This window comes from Silene latifolia, chromosome Y (genome assembly GCF_048544455.1).
Source record: "Silene latifolia isolate original U9 population chromosome Y, ASM4854445v1, whole genome shotgun sequence".
Lineage (NCBI taxonomy): Eukaryota > Viridiplantae > Streptophyta > Magnoliopsida > Caryophyllales > Caryophyllaceae > Silene > Silene latifolia.
In genome coordinates this window covers 275,306,493-275,325,320 of record NC_133538.1, presented here as the reverse complement: position 1 = coordinate 275,325,320, position 18,828 = coordinate 275,306,493, and the positions used below count along the sequence as shown (strand labels likewise).

The 18,828-nt window shown below is 38.2% G+C and overlaps 1 protein-coding gene across 2 annotated transcripts; it reads right to left on the bottom strand.

The window, feature by feature from the left end:
- Nucleotides 1-4,631: 4,631 nt before the first annotated feature.
- On the bottom strand, nt 4,632-6,424 carry LOC141634302 (uncharacterized). 2 transcript variants are annotated; one of them, XM_074446521.1, is made up of 5 exons: nt 6,123-6,423; nt 5,798-5,840; nt 5,627-5,698; nt 5,449-5,550; nt 4,632-5,361 (listed from the first exon to the last, which is right to left on the bottom strand). In XM_074446521.1, the coding sequence occupies exons 1-5, from the start codon at nt 6,161-6,163 to the stop codon at nt 5,242-5,244; spliced, it is 378 nt and encodes a 125-aa protein (XP_074302622.1). In that variant the 5' UTR covers nt 6,164-6,423; the 3' UTR covers nt 4,632-5,241. The 2 variants fall into 2 exon arrangements, with proteins under 2 accessions (XP_074302622.1, XP_074302621.1); XM_074446520.1 differs by lacking the exon at nt 5,798-5,840 and having other exon boundaries at nt 6,123-6,424.
- Between the last annotated feature and the right edge of the window lie 12,404 nt (nt 6,425-18,828).

Below are 18,828 nucleotides of genomic sequence, written 5' to 3'. Positions count from 1 at the left end.
GAGCGTAACACAAGTTTATTAAAATTCAGGAGAAGCATTATTTCAAACCAAGCAACACAGTTGAATATGGCAAAGTAGACAATTGAAATGGAAGAACAAGCCTAAAACCTAGTAGCAACACCTAGTGACTCTAAAGGGCACTTTGCATCTTTCGAAGAAACAAACGGTTTTGGAGAGAACTGACGAACTTACATTAAAGTCGCAGTCAATCATTTGAAGCAAAATTTCAAAACATCAGCCAAAGAAGTGTGTACAAATAGGACCCCATATTGAGGCAGTAGCCAAGAACCATACCTAGCATACAAAAGCAATGCCCTTTTTCAGTCCTACGTTCTATAATTATAAACCTAAACGAAAAGGCAGGGCCACAACAATCAGAATAGTTACCGAAAAGCTATTAGAATGCCCGAGGGATGCGTATTAGGGGCAAAAAAACCAAGAATCGGGGGACAAGTAGAGAGTGCTTGGCCGCGGTCTAAACAATTTAATTTAGAAAAGAGTAGCTCAGTTATCGCAGTGCTTAACTAAGTTAAGCACAATTACCTAGGGTGTTTTACATCGCCTGAGATTGGTAAAATTCATAGTGTTCCCTTTAAAATGTTAGTTTTTTTGTGAAGGAGAAATCCCAGGCAACTTTATTCAGTAATGCATACTTTTTAAAAACAATCGCTCGCAATTCCTTCCTTTTAAATGGAAGGTTGGCCCCACCAAAAGCGTTCACGACAGCGTAAAGTACGCATCAGCGATTACCCTGGCATTTCCTCCCAGGTTCAAAAGCATTCTAGGAGTTCCGGCATTTTAATGCGGCGGCAGGTCAAACGAAGGCATGAGACCGATTAATCGCCTAGGGCAACCAAATTTTTTTTTTTGGTGGCTTCCTGAAATTCCTGAACACTCAAAACTGCTTATCAATACTTCCGTTGTAGAGCAAACACTTAACTCCCTACACCCCTACACTGTATGGATTTGGCGAAAACTCACTTAATTTGCCACCATTGGTAAGCCAAGGTCGCCTTCAGCAAACCTCACTATAACAGCATGTACTTTTCTTCCAATACTCGACTTGGCATGAGCAGGATTCAGCACCTGCAAATCATAGTTAGCACAGATAGATGTTATATATCAAGATACGCTAGACAACAAGCTGAAAATTAGAGGTAGGTAACCCTTTTTAAACAAGTGTTTACAGAAGCTATTCATTTTTCAGCATATAGTAGGTGTACACCGTAGTTTAGACTTGGCTGGCGAAGGCGACAACATTTCCGTTTTTTATTCACAATAGAGTAATTATTCAAGGGAAGGATGAACATGGAACTGAAACCTAAAGTTTATAAAGGGCCTGCTTCTGTCTCTGAACATTACAATAGCAAGCCCCTACATAATCCGAGCAACCAACTAACCACCAAATGAAGTGCAAGTGGCCAATCATCACCGTTTCAAACAATAGACCTTGCCTATACTCATGAACACTAAATGAATTGTTACAGACACACACAAAGTCCCTGTAGCGGCCTTATACAACCCATTTGTGCTACACAAGAATACGCCAACACAACATCAACAAACCAAATACAAAACTCTAACCCTCAATGAAGCAAATAAATGTCAACCCTATGGCCCTCACCTACAGGCTACAACACCCCCATGACCGCTGAACACATATACAATGAGTATATTCAGTCGTCAAGCTCAAAAAACCACAAGTCAGTTCACGTAGAATTAAATACTACAAGCAAGAAAACATTTGTCAACAGATTAAGAATAGTAACGAGAAGCAGCGGAAACCTAAATGCAGCACATAAATTCTATCCCCACGTATCCAACGACTGCAGTCAGTCAGCAAACTGAAGTCACCACAAGTAAATGTTAAGGCTTCAAAAACGAAAAGCAAGAAAACACCCGTAGATAGATCCAGAATAACAACAATAATCAGCAATAACCTGTAAGACTGCGTTGTCATCTGAAGCGTTCAGGAGCAGTAAATGAAAACCCAGGAAGTGCCTGGAAACACTGGAAGCTAGCTAGAAGCCAACGCTTGCCACCTGAAAGGTAAGCAAGAAAGTGTCATAAACTAAGCGTAGTATGGGGCGCCGGCTAGCCTTTGAGCAGTAGTTTATAGGAAAATACGATTCTAAAGATATACGGTAATGTAATTTTACAACCCATCCAACACTCCCTAACTAAACCAGTTAAAAAGTCAGTGAAACCAGGACCTATGCCTTATCAACACCTTAAATAAGCAAGCTGAAAACACATGAAACTCAAATTACGCAACCAAAATCAATAGACATGTTAAAAAAAAAGTCAAACCCCGCAAACCGAACACATGGATCAATTTCGACCATCACCCAGTACCGCGAAAGCACCAAAAGCAAGTAAATGCTCATCTTGAAGAAATCACAAGTACAATTAACCAGGAACCAGCACCTCTATATGCGTAATAACACTAGTAGAAAAAGTGTCATTGACATCGGTTATTTAGGTCCATTTACATCGGTTTTGTGCGATGCTTCTGGGGGCGTTGTTTATTGAAATTAAGGAAAACATCGGTTTTAAAACCGATGTTAATGGCTTAAAATTACATCGGTTACTAGATAAAACCGATGTTAATGGCATTTAATTACATCGGTTTCTATGTATAACTGATGTTAATAGCATCTAATTTACATCGGTTTTGGTGCTGAACCGATGTAAATATCAACCTTTATTATATCATTTATTGACTAAACCGATGTAAATTGGTATTTTTTTTAATTAAAAAAAATATATTTGAGGTGTTTTTTATGGGGAAACGCCTCAAATGAGAGTTGCAATCAATTAAAAAAACATTACATTTCCAAAACCCATAATTATAAATATATACTCCAAGATTATAAATATACATGTGTTTTGAACAAAAATATTAGAATACTTCTGACTAAATAATAAGATGGTAGGATACAAAATGTAATTAAAAAACTAATATAATAGTGTAATACTCATTTGTTCCGTATATTTGAGCTCCTTCTAACTAGCAACACTACGTCGAGTTTTCAGCTTGGAGTCTGCGCGCACAACACCACCTGCACACAACATCACCTCACAACATCACCTGTATACTCTCAAGACAGGCTTCCCGTGTCTAAAAAAGCTGAATAATGTCGAGTTCAGTAGACCGTGTTCCGAATCCAAGTAAAATAGGTAGTATGTATAAGTGTATAACAAGTGTACGACTTACCCCGAGCAGGAGCATCAAGTATTTCAGGATGACATCTAACAGATTATAAATCAGGAAACCTGCATACAAAATCCAAAGATAATGAATTATCTTGCATTTTCAAGAGGGAGAGTGCCAAACAATATTACAAGAAATCAGAATAAATAATATAAAAGCTATAACTGTAACTCAACTTAAATCCAAGTAGATACGTTACATAATTACTTAAATCCCTTTGGTGTAGCGCGTACATAGTCAAAATATTTACAAAAATCGGCTGAAGTTGGACACGTTGCCATAGGGTGATTGGCGGTTTAGCATTAGAAAATATACAACAATTATGTTCAAGAGAAATGGATTCGCCAACCTCAAGAGCTTCATTGACATTCTGGAAATTTTCTGTCAAACAGGCTAATGCAGCTGCCATGTTACGCTTATGATCAGAGATAGAGAGGCCCTGAAAGTTAGCATAAAAAAACTCAGAGCATTTCTATCGCGAAACTCCAAATAAATAAATCTAAGTAGATTCCTAAACTACAAAAGTTTTACTTCACTATCGCAAAGGCTTGTTTCAGTTTCTAGCAGCTCATCTATCTGACTCCTCCACAACTAACATTTGTTTGGTTTCTGTAAACCAAATTGCACCAAGGCGTTATTACATAATTACATCACATTGGTGATTTGGTGGTCATAGTCAAAATATTTACAAACAACAGACAAGAGTGAGGCAAGCAAAGAGAAAAATAGAGGGATTGTGAGAGAAAGGGAAAGTGAAGAGTCGTGCCAGTCAAGATCAGTGTGTCAGTGGCAAAACATTTATAGGTCTCAACAGTTAAGCTTCAATATAAGTATCAAGAAATGATATAACTACGATCGGATGGCCTAATATTTTTGTTATTGTATATAGTACTTGGCCCCTAGAGGCCTAGTGGCTCGCTAAAATGATCTACATTCCACGCTTCTTTATTGTGGAGTAGCGATCGGCTAATGCAACTCTTAATGCGGTTTTCCGAAAACAAACTGTGAGTTTTCAACAGGGGAAGATTGCATCATGCATACATCTAACCACCTTGTTCAGGAAGATGAGACGGACACAAGATGGCTCACTTTACGGTCTACACTCAATATTTTAGACCTCTTGGAGTGCCAGTCGGTCTGAGTAGTCCGAAAATAATATAGACTGATTCTAGATCAAGATTATGTCCGAAAGCATTCAACTTTTTTTTTTTCTGTAGAATAAGAACAAAGAAATCTCACCAGATCAGAGCCAATAGCGAAGATAATTCTTGCTCCAGTAGAAGCATAGTTCACTCCATGAATCATAGCTTCTATAGTCCCTGCATTTTCTAAATATCTTGGCACTAATGGAATTCCTAATCGCGACGCTAATCATCAAATTAAAACCATTACTATGATCAATAAATCAATCCATCAATTTGGCCAGCCAATAGAAACTTCTTGCATTCATTTAAACAAGTTACAGTGCAACAAACTATCCATGATCCGTCGTAAACTTACAGCATAATCACTATAGTTAGCATTAAAATAACCATATATCACGGAAAAACATCAATTAGTGAGAAAATAAAAGAAGAAATTGAACCAAGAAAATCAACAGGAATTCTGCCATTAGAGAATCTACCATTAGGAAGATGAGTATCGAAATCACGACCATACGGAAGTCGATAACCTCTCGGAAAAACATCAGAGGAAGTGTAAGAGAGAGTCATGACAATATGACGCCATGATGGATGCGCTAACGTTACAAGCTACAACCTTCCTTCGACTGATATTTTCTCGAGGTGAATGAATCACGGAAAATATAGAACTATGTGGAGATATATATACATTGATGCTACATTATGACCCTTTGACTCGACTCGTAACCATTAACCCAAAAAGACCAAAATCCGTAATGACCGGGTACACAAACCAGAAATGACGTGAACCTGATCCCGGTCCGGACACGGATGATCCTTTCGCCAGGTCAACTAACAGACTGGTGCACAAGGGTACCAATTACCAAACTATTGAATGTTGGTACACTAGAGAGCATGCTCCAACCATTTTGGCATCATCAATGAAGACTTCATTCCGAGTCTGGTCAAGAACAAGGCGTATAGGATATGAAGCAGAAACACAAAGAAGCAACAGTTCATCAAGAGCTGCCAAACACGGTGAACAAATATCAGCACTCATATAGCAAGACCAAGCCTTATTTTCGCCTGTTTACAAAGGCGGACAGTACTAACCAGGGTACCAAATATGCCGTATATTGTAGTCATTGATGGAACCGTGGTGAAGCCCAATGAGTTGAATATCATTGTTAGCGTGGCGTGTACATTGACGGTGATCTAAGATTGAAATGATGTCAGTGTATCAGGCATCTCATGAGGAGCAATAGGGAATATAGAGGATGTAAATAATTACCAGTGCAAGTATGTTTTCACTTATGAGGAATGACGATGTCAGAACATATCCCAATGCCCCGATTGCTCTAACCTGCATTTCAGAGTAAAATAGTTTTTGTAATGGTAGTGCGACTTCGACAGAAAGTCGAGTTTAATCAAACTTTGGATACACGGTGAAAAACAGTAGTACCAATGTGCATAAGAAGATTGAAAGACGCCAGTTCACTCGCAATCTGAGAAAACAAACCCAATATAGAGGATTAAGTATAAAACTATGGAAGCCTTACCCCCAAAATAATATAGGTTGGATAGGGAGAAAAAAAGGGAATATTATCAAGCTATTAACGAGCACAAACGAGAATATCACGGGAAATTTGATTATTCTGAGGACAGAATATGAAGGTATTTAAGGACACAAACGAGAAGCATCATATTGTCATGACTCTCTCTTACACTCCCTCTGTCCTTAACCTAACCATTCACGCATTTCCATTTCATCTATCTACAGTACTCACTTCGTAACGGTTGTCAAAGTTCTGCACCCAAAGCGTAGCATTGTGACCCCTTATTATTCCCAGCATCAACAGAAGAATCTCCAATGGTAAACAACCCCGGCACCACTCCTGACAGAACACTTGATTCATTTTTGGGAAAAGGCGAAGGAGATGAAGACAGAAACGAAAACGGAAGCGAGGAGAAGGAGTAATCGTTGGAGGGGGGTAATGATAGGGTGGATGATGGAGTTGGAGATCTTAGGAGAAGAGATATTGAACTGTGAAGAGGGGAGGCTAGGGTTTATTAATCCTTTGCAGTTAATTAGAGAACTCTTTTACATCGGTCGCTTAAAACCGATGTCAATGATACCTCATTTACATCGTTTATGTTAAAACCGATGATACAAATAATTTTGTACATCGTTTTTTAAAAATAACCGATGCAAGGAAAAAAACTATACACATTTTACATCGGTTTTGGTAAGAACCGATGTTATTTATAAACATTTACATCGTTTTAACTAAAACCGATGTCTTTGTGGCGATGTCAATAGAACTTTTTCTACTAGTGTAAGAACCCTAAATAATCAAACCATAACATATTGAAACCTTAAATAAGCTTGTCAAATTAAGAACCCACAGAAGCACATGCTTAAAGGCTAAACCCAACATCATCACTGATTATCAATTTCGTGAATTAACACAAAAATAGCAAGGGAATCCGCGAATCAGTCAGCGACAATAAACCTTACAGCGCTCATTTTACTTTTCACAACAACAACTACAATACCCACAGTTATACCTATAAACATCCCCGATAATGATAATAGTAACAACACTAATAATAATAACAATATTGATTATATTAACAATAGTAATCATAATAATAATAATAACGGTAATAACAACAAAGACAATCACAATAGCGATACAGTGGCAACCGCAAAACTAATAATTACCACAATAATAACAACAATAATTAAACCAAGACGGCGCCAGACAAGGTAGTACAACAACCACACTGCATCTGAAATTATTAATTCACAAATCTTAATCAGCAACAGAGCTTACCATCAACTGTTGACCCACCACCGTCTCGCGGGAATCACCCAGAAACACCGGGCACACTATAAAAACACAAGGCGCGGGTTACATATTAACCATCGACAACAACAGATGAATAGGTAGAGAATTTTAATACAAAGATAGCAGCTTAAAAAAATTACGAAATTGATACGTGAAGGAAAATCAAAGAAAAAGAGAAATTTAATACAAAGTTTGCAGGTTAAAAAAATTACGCTTGCCACAGCTATAGAAAGCACCGATAGGTACGAGATCAAGTGAATCCCACGTACTGAAATGGAATTACGACGAGCAGGAAGAATAAGAAAAGATTTGAGCAAACCAAACAGTACAAAAATGCACTCAGCAGCCATTGTTATTTATCATTACAAAGCTGATGGAATGATGTTTCTAACAATTCTGCCAAATATTCGATTGATCCTTCATTGTAGTTGGTTTGATTCAAATTCATAAACATGGAAATGGGATATAAAAAGGAAAAATTACTTATATTGCACACTATAAAAAAAAATCAAGACGCGGGCTCAATATTAACCATCGACAACAACAGATGAATAGTTAGAAGTCGCCTCTACGCAAAATAAAACCCAACGAACTCCATTAAAGTAATAACCTGATTAAGCAAGAGAACTCACCAACAACCGTCAAGCCACTGCCACTTCACAAGAATAACCTAGATTCACTGAGCACATAATCAAATAAACAAACAAATTAAACATCACTCAACAGAATAAACCGCTAGGCATACTTCGTAAACCATACAGTGCTCGAAATACAAATTCAATACCGATCATATATATTAACAATAGTAATCATAATAATAATAATGGTTCTAACAACAAAGACAATCACAATAGCGATGTAGTGGCAACCGCAAAACTAATAATAACCCCAACAATAAAAACAAGACGGCGCCAGATAGGGTAGTACAACAACCACACTGCATCTGAAACTATTAATTCATAAATCCTAATTTCTAAACTAAACTATGAAGAGGGAAATCACAGTAGACCAAACACAACAAGGTGTTGACAACATAACAATAAATTATAACGAGAAAGGAACGAGATAAATCTGAAATAATCAACAAAGAATAGAATTTGGTATTAAAAGTAAATACCTAGGTTTTGCTAAGGAAGCTCGATGGCGGTCCGAGAAACAAGAGACGGATGAGAATGGTAGAGTGTAATGGCAGAGGAAAAAGGTTAGATTGTGGTTGTGAGTTAAAGGTGAAATGGAGGGAGGAGATCATTAAGGAGGATCCAACGGTTGGAGGCTCACTTTTTGCCATACTATTCATAGCTACAGTTGGTAGAAGTTTGCTCTTTTTAAAGGGTAGGGATGGTGACTTGTGAGAGTGTGAGGTGCTTTTGTGAGGTTGATCTCATCAAATTTGTCCAATTTTAATCGTGCTTTCTTCAAAAAGAAATTATCAATTATACTCACGTTTAATCTACTTTTTTAAAATTACTCTCGCGTCAATTTTTTTTTAACAATTTACACCCAAAATAATTGCTTAGGTTATATTTTGCACCCCATAACATTTTCAGGTCATATATCTATTAAATTTTAATTTTTTTCGACAAAACAATAATTTTATTTACTCTTTCCTCTTTTATTAATTAAGCATATAGGTATTGTTCTTTCTCTTCATTCATTCCCTCTTCACTCTCATTTTCCGCAAATTAGCCTAATTCAATAGCTGGCAATTATAAACACACAAATTAGGGTAAAAAACAAAGAATAATTTCAGAGCAATGACTAATAATCAATTTCACGACATTACCAAAGTAGAAGAAATCAAACAATAAACTACAAACAAATTCGAAAAAAGAGATAGAAGGACAATTTACATAAATTACTAAAGTGATAGTGGTAACAGATGAACAATCTCTCGATAATTAAAGGTAATGTGACGGAAATTTGGGAGAATTTTTAGGGGGAATATTTTTGGGGGAAATATTTGGGATAAATTAAGTTAAATAAGTGAAAGAGGGGAAATAAATGAAGAGTCACAACCAAACTGAGAGTTATAAATGCGGGGGCAAATTCGTCAATTCATAAAGTTTTTCACGTGAAAATGCCATTGAGTGCAAAATGTAACCTGAGCAATTATTTTGGGTGTAAATTATTAAAAAAAAATGACGTGAGAGTAAGTTTAAAAAACTAAATTAAGCGTGGGTATAATTGATAATTTACTCTTCTTGAGATGGAGTGCTCCCTTGTCATAATTGTCACTCTCACTCATGTACATGCTGACATGCAAGTAGTCATGTAGTGTTGTTGAATAGCCTCTTTATGATTGATTGTTGCACTCTATGTGCCCACATCTAGAGGTGAAAGTCTGATCTGGCCCAAGCTCGAACAAATTCGATTCGATAGGATCCGAAAATGTTACCAACCGAAATCGACTCGATGATAACATGTAACCTGACATCCAATTCGAATTGGCCCGATATATGCTTTGACCTGACCCGACTCTACTTTACCCAAAAGGTGACCCGACATGAAAATTAAACCGAAATTGACTCGAAAGTTGAGTCGATCAAAAGACAACCCAACATTTACTCGAAATATAACCCTGACAAAAACAAAAAGTCTTGGCGATAAGGACCAAAATAAATCAACATTATATAGGATCTTTATAAAGTATTTAAAATTAAGGGATATTATACATGGTACCCCTGTGTTTTTTCGTTTTCAATGGAGTACCCCTCTTTTTGAGCTAAAAATCTTTGACGACCTATAATTCATGGTCACGAATTCGTAACAGGGCGATTCGTTTTTTTAAATTGATCGCCTTTACGAGACCGTCGATTTGAAAAAAAATATTGCCACTTTCAAAACTTGTTGCAAGAGTTACGGTCGGTCAAACGTTTTTACAAAATAAACTTTTACCGGCTATATCTCATGACTGCGAGTTCATAAAGTAACGTTTTTTTTTTCAAATTGATCGTCTTTACGAGATGCTTAGTTTGATAAAATATTTTGCCGTTTTCGAGTTCGTGGCCAAGAATTATAGACAATCAAAGATTTTTAGCTCAAAAGGAGGGGTATACCATAGAATATGAAAAAACATAAGGGTACTATGTAAAATATCCCTAAAATTTATTAACCTTATAACTTCGTTAAATGATTGTACCACCCACTTCTTACCCGGCCAAGGTAATCGGGAAATGTCACCATCTCAGTTTCCTGAGGCAGTGAATCGGAACTACAACTAAGTAACATTTATATAAATAACATGTTTAATGAATTTCAAAATGAATAAAAGAGTAATACAAGTGATCTCTATAATTGATTGATACTACCTCTACAGTTACTACCATACAACTAAGTATTTCGACTCCAACACCGTGTCATGACCCGTGATTTCGGCGCGCTACCAAATGCAACCTGTACTCAAACTGCTCCCCATATGATCGGATATATCATATGGATCAAAACAGGTCACCCCAAAAATATGTGACAATTACAAACAACCAATACACGTCAGTTTCAAGAATATAAATATTTAAACATGACACAAACGTATAAATATACAACACGACATAGAATGCATAAGACACGATTCTACATCCATGACAACTACGCAATTACCTCATCGATACCAAGGACACACCCACGGTACCACAACCGGTGACGAAACCGCGGCACTGCCCACCAAATAAACAGCCGGAGCGCAGTCCGTAAGGTACTCAGGACACACCCGTGGTACCAAACCCGACCGCTAACCGGACCCCTGCCAGGCGTCGTGACACCAGACGAGCCCCTCCATAACTCAAGCCATTAATCTGCACGTCCCTCTTGGAGTGGGAAGCTCCAAGAGGCGAGTCAAGCATAAGACAGTTTCCTAACCGCCTTACGTCTCCTCAATGACAACCACATCTCCCCCATATCCTCCAACATGTACGGTAATCACAATGAATGCAATATGCAACATAATATGCCAATATACGACTCACCATGAGGCACATTCCCATTGTACCATGAATACCAATTCCTCAATTATCCTGACTCTTTGAGTCGCCATAATCCAATACCATGCTATAATGCATTTCCGGGAACACATACGACGCACAACAACCCCAATGTCATAATATGATGCAAACCGACTTATATCATGAGGACACGAATAATAAGCACACAAACAATCATTCATATTACTAAAACCAAGTAGGATAAACCTACGTTTTAGCATACTCCATAAGCTACTCGAAACCACCAAGGATCCGTCTCATAAAACTGTCTCACCCTACATAAATTACATAATAACTATCACAACATCTCCTATACTATTATACAATACAAAACCCCTTATTGTAACCTTTTATTTACCCATATTATACATACTAATTACAAATTAATTACCCATAACAAAACCCTCAAAAGTTAGGGTTTGAAAAGAGAAAAGGTGAGATTCAGACTTACAAGGCTGGGTAGTTCGGGAATAAGATGGAGGGAGGGAAGCACCATCTTCAAACTCAAGCTCAACACCATGGGAGAGAGGTCTAGGGAGAGTTTTAGAGAGAGGGGAGGGGATTTGGAGTTGAATAAGGAGAATGAGAAATGTTTTAGGGTTATGTGAAATGAGATCCCGAGATATATTTTATCTCCCACTGACGAGCTGCACTCGGTCGAGTGCTGAGTCCACTCGCCCGAGTGCCACCCACTCGGTCGAGTACTGCTCGTACTCGGCCGAGTGCCACTCACTCGGCCGAGTACTGCGCCTACTCGGCCGAGTTCCGCTTACTCGGTCCATTGAACTCTCCACTAGGTCGAGTATAGGTTATGCATGGTCCATTGTACGACCATGTCTTACTCGCGTGTAGTCTCCCGTCAAGCCTAAGGGTCCTTTCACGCATCCCAAGGTTTCTGAATTGGGTCCCAAAATATCCGGGTATTACAATATTCCCTCCATAAAATGAACTTTGTCCCCGAAGTTTGCCTCACTCACCTTTTATAAACACTTCTTCAAGTCTCATTATTGGCTCTCATATATTTCTCGTAATGTCCCTCAAGGTTCTTACCGTCATCATCACTTTCATAATTCCAACATCGTCCTCGTCTTTCTCGCCATGCTCCCACGTTTCCTCTATCCAAATGCGCTCTTTGTACTTATCATACCATGTCATGCATACTTTACTACCTTAAATTCTCAATTGTTACATCCACTCCAATAGACCTCAGATTACCTTAAGTTCACCGATCAATATTCCTAATAGCACTCTTATAGACCTCATAAAAGGGTCCAAGACTAATAAATTCCGGGTTTATCCCATCCAAACATGATACCATCTATCTCACTTTTATCATGAGGGTCCCCCACAAATCAAAGTATAAGGTCCAAGTCAAGGTTTAACGTTCTAATCTCGTAGGCAAATCCCGGCTCGTAGTATTAATTTCATACAACCCTCGTGACCGTACACATATGTGTACGCGTATATATGTAATGAAACCTGTATCACCTAGACAAAATATATGATTTCATAACAATGATTACAAAATGACCAAATATTACGCTTATTATGATTCAATTACTCCCAATGTTACTACTTCTCATGCCACGTGTATACCGCATCAAAACCATCACACATGATCATACATGTTCCTCCGTATCTACTTCCACCCATCATAAACACTTCCATTTATAAATATAATTACAAGACTTCTATTAAATATGTAATGACCACTATATGACACATAAATGGCACCCATCACGTAATATAGACATCTTTGCAAAATAGGATCACGGTGATTAATATGTATTATACAAGTTATCTTATCATATCATTGTCTACTTAATCATGCCACATTAACACGTGCCAATTAGGCACATTTAAAATGGTAAAACATCCAGTCATATTGTGAAATATAACCAATTCACAAGGAACCCAATCATATGATATTACAACGCCCCTCCAACTACAATAAGACCGGCATAACCACTAAAGAAGGACACTCACACAAGACTTGGTCGAGCATTGCAAAAGGAGGCCTAAAGTAGGCTCGTCCTTATTTAAGGAAAGCGACTTCACTCGCTCCTACACACCCATTTAGGCCCGATAGGACTTTAAGGAAGTAGAGGCATGGGTTAAGTGAATTAAAGGATACGTGCTAACAGTGAAAGAATGCATAGGATAGATGGTCAGGAAGTAGCCTCGGTCGAGTGGGAAGAGTCACTCGGCCGTGTAGGCGGCACTTCGTCGAGTGCAGGGGGCACTCGATCGAGTGTCACCTGGACAGAAATAGGTCATCCCCAAGAATTGTCCCAAGCTTACCTATTCTACCATACAAATGCAAATAATCTCCAATGGTGGCTAATACACCACCAAATAACCATATTCAAGCAAACTCTTAGCCTTATGGCCATGATTACAACATAATTAAAATAAATATCCAAGCCTACGACCGACATAATGTTACTACATAGTCCGACTCATAAAGTATTAAGACCAAACGGGATGGCTCCCTCCAGACTTTCCTCCTTCATACTCTTCATTCTCATTGTCACTAGCACTATCGTCACCGTCCTCTTGCTCCATACTCCCCATAGCCGCTCCAGATGAGCCCGCCCCACTACTGCCACGGTGCATGGCTCCGAAGAAACTAGCCCGCAAGCCCTTTGTGGTCCCGCCCAAGAACCAAGTAAGTACCCATCCTCACGAGGATTGGTGTTCCATCCCGTCGGTTCCACGCCACAAGCATTGAAAGTTCCCAAGTCATCCCCCGTCCTAGTCTAATAGCTCGGACTACCGGGAGGTCTCACACCTTGAATCAACGTCAACTCAAACATGATCCTCATCACGATAGTGTTGTTCACCCGGTAGGTGAGCTCCGCACCATTGTAGTTAGGCTCACGATAGGGTGGTATTGGGAATGCCCACCAGCGTTTGGTGGAGGTGATACATGTCTAGGGGGTCGGTTACGGTACATGTACGGTCAGAGGAGATGGTGCTTGCAAGGTTAGGGTGCCACAAGGGGAAGAAGGAGTTTCAGGTTTACTATCCTTATCAAATTCAAACAGGTGTCCATGAGGAATGGTGTAGGTTTGCAGCGGAGGGCGAGGCTCATCTTCTTCTTTTTGGTGATTGTAGATACCTACTATCTACACCTTCGAAAAACACTCGATGATACGCGTGTGTGGATTGGCTGTACATGAGATGGTTTAATGCATTACACGGATATGAAAAATAATTTCAAAAATTGGTTTTCTAACTTCATTTGCATTAAAACAACACTTTTTAGAGTTAAAACCGATTTCGGACCCAAAACCGACTCAGAAACCCGCAACCCGAGTCAACCTGAGTCTCGAACCTCTTAAATAATGCGATGAATGGTTTTATCATACCATTCTCATTAAAATGACATTAATTAGAGTCAAAACTGACACCGGGCCAAAAACCGAGTCAAAATTTAAATACCGACTCAACACGAATCAAACACGAGTTAAGCACAAAATACCCACCCAAAATAACAACTAAATATCACTCCAGAACCCTCTTACACGACATCATAGTATACAACACAAATCAAAATAACCAAACATTAGATAGAGCAAAGGCCACGTCCAAATTGAAAAGGATAAGAGGTCGCGTTCCACCGCTGGCGTGCTCGCTCCTCAAGTGGCTATCCTTAGCCAGCAAGCAAACTCAACCGACTTACTACCATCCCGATTTCTCTATAAATACCCCCTCATATGCACCTCTTCAGGGTATGCGAGAGTCCGCCCCCTCACATCTCCCTTAAACTTCTAGACCTCTCGACTTACTAAGTCAAAAAAATCGACACGTGTTTTCGACCTACCGATCGAAAACACAAGCCTTGCACATTTTTTTTTTGGTACCGTCGCCGTGCATTCGACCGACCCATTCGACCAACTCAACATTATTCAACATTTTTTCAAACAAAATATTTTCAATATATTTTCAAACATAATCCTTTTTTAAGGCACTCTTTTAACTCATTTTGATCCCGAGCAGTCGCATAATGAGAAAACCGTCTTAAAAGTCGTCTACCTCACAAACATCATAACAAGTAAGTTTGAGGGTGAAAATATTCCACTTAGTTCATGTCTTTACTCTTTTTATGAATTTATAAGCATGAAAAATGCATAACACGGTTCAAAACATGAAAGATCGAGCCAAAACCGGACGATAGTCTGAGACAGGGGCTCCTTATCTCGCCCCCTGACTCGTGCCCCAATGGGCTCGTCAGAACTAAGTCCAAACATGTTTGTGCTCATCTTTCCGCAACATTTTCCTTTTATTTTCCTTATTTTTCTTCTAAGGTTTTTACAATTTTAATTCATTTTTATGACAAATATTTTAACCATCTCCGAAAATCATCCTTGGTTAAATTATACCATGGCGGTTTATTCCGTGTTTCGATAAGATTTGTTGGTTAATAAAAATTCATGGGTATTTAAACACCTTTTTATTTTATTTATCATTTTTTCATTTATATACATTTGCAAGAATTTTAGTCACATTCATAATCATCCTTGGTTCTTTACACCATGTCGGTTTAATCCGAGTACGATGACAAATATTGACTAATTAAAAAGCAATTAACTTAACATAATTAGTTGATATCAAACATTTTTCTTCACTTTCATTTTATTTTATTTTCATACTTGTCTTGACCATAATGGATACCACCCTTGGTTAAGATAAATACCATGTCGATTTAATTGGAGTACGGTGATGAAACGATTGAGCATACACATTTTACATATTTATTTACAAAACTATTCATGTCAAGCTTACAAATTAAAACTCGACAACGAGTATCATCAACATAATGATGAATATTTTAAGTCATATTCGACACTTTAACACAAAAGCAGTCTTAACGACCTTTTCCACAAAGGCAGTTTCAACAACCTTTTAAACGGTTATAACAACCTTTTACAAGACCAGAAGGCTCATTTGGGCTGCCGTCTGATCCGCACTCCAATACCCTTCTGTTTTCCATCTTTTACAAAAGCAGGGGGAGCCCCCTTGCACCGCCCATAGTCTCGCGCCTCAAAGGCTGACTGACACTGTTCTTGTTTCGTTTCCAGCACTTGTCTTGGACAATCTTGATTTCGGTTAATCCGAATACATGACGGATCATATTGATAAGTTTATTTTACATTTCAGATCTTAAATACGCCTTTTTTAGACAAATGGATCGTGTTAAGCATCGTAAGCCTAACTTGTTAAATGGATGTTTAATTTCCGTTCTTGCATGCAAATCAACTTTTAAATCCAACTTGACATCAATTACTTGATACTTGGATAAACAACCGACATAGCAAATTTTCATATGTTAGGTTTAAACTTGTGGATGCGCATTCATACATTAACCCGTTGTATCAACTTTTGCACTTAACCAGCCAAGATCAATCAGTAGAGACCGCTTTCTTGGGTAGGATTGGGTGTTCGATTAAAGAGCTTCCTAATACGTACCCTCACCTCTTACTCAGAACCTTTGGATAATGGATGGCCTTATCCAGGGCGTACGAGAGTCATTCTAGCGATAAAATGCTAAAAGAGGGACGAGTCCTTATCTTTAGTACCTATGTCAAGCACTGCTTTGTGCTTCGTTTGACCGAGGTATAAAGTGAATTTCAAACGGTTTCCAGGCATCCCATAATTGCTTGGTGGCGACTTCGAACATCTCTGAATCATTTTCGAGACCTTCATTGAGACGAAACCAACCGATCTAAAGCGATCCGGTCGAAAGAATTTCTTTGTCCCCGAACGTGGCTTTCAGACCACTACATGTCCACAGATTGGTGACTCCGCTGGGGAAAACTAGGACATATGTGTCTTTGTGATCCTTAGAGGTGAAACTCGAACGAGGTCATGGTTAAAGTGCTTTAATTGATGCTACGGTCATTAGTCAGGTTCTTTGTCCGGGCCCACAACCGAACCTTTATCGACCAGATGGCTCGTCTCGTCGGCGTGACTTTTCTCATCCCTGCGTTTTGAATCCCGATTGTTTCAAGCATGACATTGACATACACTCTTTTGTTTCGTCAAAGAGCTTTCACTTCTTACCTAAACGAGGCTAGGCTGCCCTCCTTACACATTTTGTTTGGATTGGCATCCCTCTCGAAGATCGGGGATTGATCGCTTAGTGTTTAACCACCCTTATCAAACCAAAACCCATGTCAGCATGATGCATAATATAATGAACTGCGAGTGCTTATGTGCTCTGTGATCATAAGTCCTTCCGTGTCAATTCTAAAGATTAAAAAAAACACCTTTTTAGGCTGTTATAATGGCCATTTCAAACCTCGGTCTTTTGCCGACCATTGCAAAAAAAAAAACACCTTCTTATGCCGTCGTAATGACTATTTCAAAACTTGGTTTTTCACAATCATTTCAAAGCACCCTTTCATGCCGTCGTAATGACGATTTTAAAATTTGGTTTTTACAAACCATTTCAAATAGCACTGACATAATGGACATTTAAAATCGCGAGAACAACGCACCGTTTTTTAGACTATTTCAAAACCGTCTTCGAAAAATACTCACCGTTTTTGAGACCACAACAATCTCAACAATTTCAAACTTTTCTATCCTCTATTTTCAAAATATTTAAGAACCCTTTTGACGTCGTCGTAATGACGATTTCGATCCTCGATATTCAAAACCTTCAAACTGTTTTCACACCGTCATAATGGCTATTTCATTTTTCAAATCTTCAATTTCAAAACCGCATTTAGAAACAAAGACAAATTTTCCCAAGCCGTCATAATGACGAATTTTACCCTCGAATTTTCGAAATCCAAAATCAATTTGCAAATCGAGAAAAACCGCCTTTTTAAGCCGTCATAACGACGATTTCAATTCCCGTAATTTTTCATATTTCAAATCCCGTTTCTTTTTAAACGAGTTTGACCAATTTCCAAGCCATCGTAATGATGATTTCAATCCCCAAATTTTTAAATTTTAACCCATATTTTTAGAAACCCAATTTAGCTTTTCAAAGCTGTCGTAATGTAGATTTCAATTCTGACAATTTTTCATTTCCATATCGTCTTTCAAAGATCAAAACTGTTTTTCAATCCGTCATAATGACGAATTCAATCCTCAAATCTTTTGAAAAAGAATTTAACTGTTTTCAAATTTTCAAATTTAAAAATATCTTGAAAACTAATTTAACTGTTTTCAAGTTTCAAAATTTCAAAATACTTCGAAAACAAATTTAACCGTTTTCATAATTTCAATTCAATTTCGAATATTTTGAAACCAAATTTAACCATTTTCTACGCCGTCATAATGGCAATTTTAAAACTCAGTTTTCGAACCATTTCAAAATCCACTTTTTGCGCCGACATAACGGCCGTTTCAATCTCCGAAACCTCGATTTCGAAAACCGTCTTCGAAAACAACGCACCGTTTTCTAGTCCGTAACTTTTTTAACCATCAAATTTTCAATTCTCGATCTTTAAAATCGCAATATGAATTTCAAAAACTGTCTTTGAAAATGACGCACCGTATTCTAAGCCTTAGCGACCCCGATTATTTCAAACCCGTGTTCTGAAAATAAACTTAACCTTTTTCAAAAGACAATCCTAAACAAATCTCGCTTTTTGAAAACTTCTATTTTCGAAAAACCTTTTTAAATAATAACATCCTACATATGAGTC

Excerpts from the sequence above, each read along its gene's own strand:
- LOC141634302 (XM_074446520.1), bottom strand. The coding sequence starts at position 6,251 with ATGAATCAAGTGTTCTGTCAGGAGTGGTGCCGGGGTTGTTTACCATTG. Across the intron at positions 5,551-5,626 it reads GTGAAAACATACTTGCACTG|ATCACCGTCAATGTACACGC; the intron begins GTAATTATTTAC and ends TTTCAATCTTAG. Across the intron at positions 5,362-5,448 it reads ACGGCATATTTGGTACCCTG|CTCTTGATGAACTGTTGCTT; the intron begins GTTAGTACTGTC and ends CGTGTTTGGCAG.